The sequence below is a fragment of the Apaloderma vittatum genome, unplaced genomic scaffold (assembly GCF_000703405.1).
Source record: "Apaloderma vittatum isolate BGI_N311 unplaced genomic scaffold, ASM70340v1 scaffold38577, whole genome shotgun sequence".
Classification (NCBI taxonomy): domain Eukaryota; kingdom Metazoa; phylum Chordata; class Aves; order Trogoniformes; family Trogonidae; genus Apaloderma; species Apaloderma vittatum.
Window position 1 is genome coordinate 1,855 of NW_009727412.1, and position 3,571 is coordinate 5,425.

Consider the following 3,571-nt stretch of genomic DNA (forward strand, 5'->3'; position numbering starts at 1 on the left):
AAAAAAAAAACCCAAGTAGCACAAAGGAGATCATTTAAAGGCAGATCAGAGAGATGGCGATTTGAAATCGCTGTGCTAGGATGAAAATTGGAAAAAAAACAGTAGCACAGGCTGGTAGTGCTGGGAATCGGGTCGGTTTGCTAGCGAGAGAAGCTTAAATGGACCAACCGCTCTGAAAAGGGAAGAATATTTCTCTAGGCAGGCAAGGGTTGTCTGAAGGGAAGGCCCTGGATGCGAGCACGTTTAGGGCATCCAGAGTGGATGAACACAAGGAAAGAAAACGAAGAAAAGATTAAGTTCTCGTTATCTCAAGAGATCCGTGTTGGAAAGCCCTACGCCTGTTCTTGTTTGCGCAACCCAGTTTGCAGAGGAATGATTCGCCCGCCTGCACCCAGAGCTTCCACAGACCTGGAGCCAGAGAGTCTGCTTTCCGAGACGCAGTTCTTGTCCTGCTCTGGACTTCCTCTCCCTCATCTCTGTTCTCCGGGCTTTCCTCGGCAGGTTCCTTAGACATTCCAGAGTCCTTCCCTTCAGGCTGAGGGCTTGATTCTTGCTGAGCAAGGCTTGCCGTCAGCTCTTGAGAATCTTTGTTTTTATAAAATTTGTTTTCACACACCTGCAAATCAACAGATGGGCACACAGTTACAGACCTGGTACATCAACCCACACCTAACGCCCTTTGCTTCCAGAGCGTTCCCTGACCCTAACAAAGGCTTCCCTTTGGCAACATCTTGGCATTCAGGAAGCTCAATCATTTTTTATTCTCACAAACAGACACTGTTCTTTTCAAATAGTGGCCACACAAGCATCTTCCACTAAAAAAAAAAATAAAAAAATCTTATTCTTAACTCAGAAGAACATCACAATGGAAACTGTTTAGTTTAGTGAGGAGGGGCAGGAGGCAGCGAGCGGGAGGTGAGACAGGGGCAGGCCGGGTAGTGCGGTCAGAGCTCTGAAGAGGGGACACTACTGGTCACCTGCCGACAGAACGTCTTCCTCAACACGTTATTTCGCAGACACGAGGCCGGAGGGCCCGGCGCAACGTGGGGCTCTCGGCAGGACTCGACTTCCCGCTCGCCGATGACTTGGCCTATCAACTAACCTTACTACTACAATGGCTGCAGGTCCTCCTTTTGCTTTTCTTTAGCTTGAGATCGCTACTCCCTTCATGGCAGGAACATGAACATTCCTTCATCCCATCTACCCACTCGACCTCCTGGAAACAGACATACTCCAGCTGACACAGGCGCACGGAACACAGAGACAAGTCAGGGCAAGGTCAGAGCCCCGAGGGAGCCGGCAGGGGCCGAGCGGCGCTCGCCCGCAGAGGACGGAAGCGATCCCGCCGCACGCGGGCAAAGCACGACGGAAACATTTCGATCCCCTTGCTTCAAATCGTTTTAGGCTGCTGCTGCACCTCTCGGGAAGACGTTTCTGCTCAGGGGCATGCACGGGCTCTGCGCCCAGCTACGTGGATAGCGAGAGACCCCAGGCCCACCTTGTCGTTGTTCTGGCCTCCCATCTCTTTCCGCTTCTTGTTTTTCGAGGCCGCGTGCATCTTGGGCGGTTCATCCTCCTCTTCGGCATCTGGCAGAGACACCTCTTCAAACCCATCAAACTACAACATTTGAAAACAAAACAGACAAGCTGCTTTATCACTATAGCTCTTCAGCAGACCCAACCTCATTTTCCCCAGGCATTTGTGAATATTGAGCTCAGTTCCAGGACATGACAAGCTCAATTACATTAGAAAAGACATAAATGCTGTGAAAAAATAAAAAATTAAAATTTGAGAAGTTTGCTTCAGTCTCCCAACAGCTATCCCACCCTCCTGCTTCTCTTTCTCTCTCTGGAAGTTCAAGCTCAAAACATGTCCAGTATCTCTGCTTTTATCTTTTCTGGTATTGAACAAAAGATCGTTCCACCTCGTATTCCTTCTCTTCTGTCCAGTTAATCTCCTCAAAGTCTCCCATGCGGCTGGCCGAGGGCCGTAAGTGATCGAAGAAAACGGAGAACTCGTCTTGCAAGTGGTTGTGTCCCTTCAGCAGCTGCCACATTTGGGTCTTCAGCTGGAAGAGAGAAATCCAGAGAAAACAAGCGTTTCGTTCCACGTTGCCACGCTCTCCTCAGCGGGATTTCTCCAATCGAGCGGAGAATCAACGCTTGCTCAAGCTCCAACGCAGTTCGTGCTTGCGTTGTACTACTTTGTGAATATTTTGAGATCGTTCCACACCCAGCAACCAAATTAGCACCGAAATCACCCTCCAAAATTCCAGACAGGCTCTGCAGGAGGCACTAAGCTCAAAGTTCACCCGCACGGTGATAACAGCAAGGTGGGGGTAGGAGAGAGGAGATACAGAAGCCAGTTAACTGGAAAGCCTCTCGAAGAGGTAGCTCCAATTCTCCCCATGACAGGGAGATGGGATAAACCCTCGAGGTGTGGAAGAGCAGCACACGGGAAGGGCGGAGCGGGCTGGCTCACCGCCCTCACAGTGGGTTTGCGAGAAAGGACACACGGGCGCTCAATTACCTCCGCGATCTCCTGGGGGAGGCAGTCGGCGCAGCTCTGCAGAACTTTGATGATCTTTTGATGGTGGGCAGGGTTTTCAGCAAAACAAATCTCCAGCTGCCTGAGGAACTTGCGGCTTTTTTCAAACGCTTGCTGCTCTTCGAACTGATCAAGAGAAAACAAAGTCACCCCCGACGTTCAAGAATCTATTTCCAAGCATCTCTAGCGGGCTTAAGCAAGCTATGAAATGCCTGACTTGCTGTTTGTTTTCCATTTATACTGGCACCCAAAAAACTGAGAAGAGGCAGAGGAAGAGAAATGAGACTTTGCACAATCACTACTCGAGCTATATAAAGTTTTGCTTCAATTATACACGCGTAAGAGAGAAAAATGCAGAATGTAACGGGGGTAAACTTCCATCTCGCAAAGCAAAAGGCTGATTTGTGAGACAGGGGAACCATCCCACGGCGTCTCGGCGGCGTAACTGGGAAAGGCTGATTCTCCACACTTCGGATGAGACTTAAACCACCAGACTTCCCCATTCAGATTAATAAAACAGCAAAGGATTTACCAGCTATTCAACCTTTCTTGGCCTAGGGAGAATTCCGTACTCTTTCACTCCCAAAAGCACTCACGTGGTCTCCTCCTTTCACTCCACCTACCAGTCCACACTCCAAAGCTTGTTCTGGTAAAAGAAAGGCAGCAAAATCTGTGAGCAGCTGGGGCCAGTCATGCAACAGTTTCTGTAACGTGGAGTAGAGATCCACAGCCGTTTGCTTGTCCGTGCTGATCTCAAACTCATAGATGACGCGGAGAAAGTCTTCGTACTTTCCAGGGACGTGCTGCAAGGCTTCACGGACCTGCAAAGAGGAACAGGAAGAAAATGATTTCATGTAGTCATCTCTGATCTCTCGCTACTCAGAATTTACACAGCGCTTCTAGTTTCCCTGAGCCAAGGGAGCCTCTTTCTTCAAAGTAAATTTGAACTGCTCAGAAGAGAGTCAGATCCAGGACTCTGAAATTAAGAGGCCCAGTGTCGCGGACTGGCTGCAGGCGGCAGCT

At 49.6% G+C, this 3,571-nt stretch overlaps 1 protein-coding gene across 1 annotated transcript in view; it reads right to left on the reverse strand.

Moving 5' to 3' along the window:
* LOC104277112 (GON-4-like protein) overlaps nucleotides 1-3,571 on the reverse strand; it is a gene marked incomplete at both ends in the record, with an annotated part of 6,060 nt that overhangs the window by 1,478 nt on the left and 1,011 nt on the right. Inside the window, 6 exons of the mRNA XM_009873660.1 lie at nucleotides 569-616; nucleotides 1,103-1,216; nucleotides 1,499-1,618; nucleotides 1,926-2,069; nucleotides 2,531-2,674; nucleotides 3,172-3,369. Coding sequence (XP_009871962.1) covers nucleotides 569-616; nucleotides 1,103-1,216; nucleotides 1,499-1,618; nucleotides 1,926-2,069; nucleotides 2,531-2,674; nucleotides 3,172-3,369 — 768 coding nt within the window. The remainder of the gene's footprint in view (nucleotides 1-568; nucleotides 617-1,102; nucleotides 1,217-1,498; nucleotides 1,619-1,925; nucleotides 2,070-2,530; nucleotides 2,675-3,171; nucleotides 3,370-3,571) is intronic.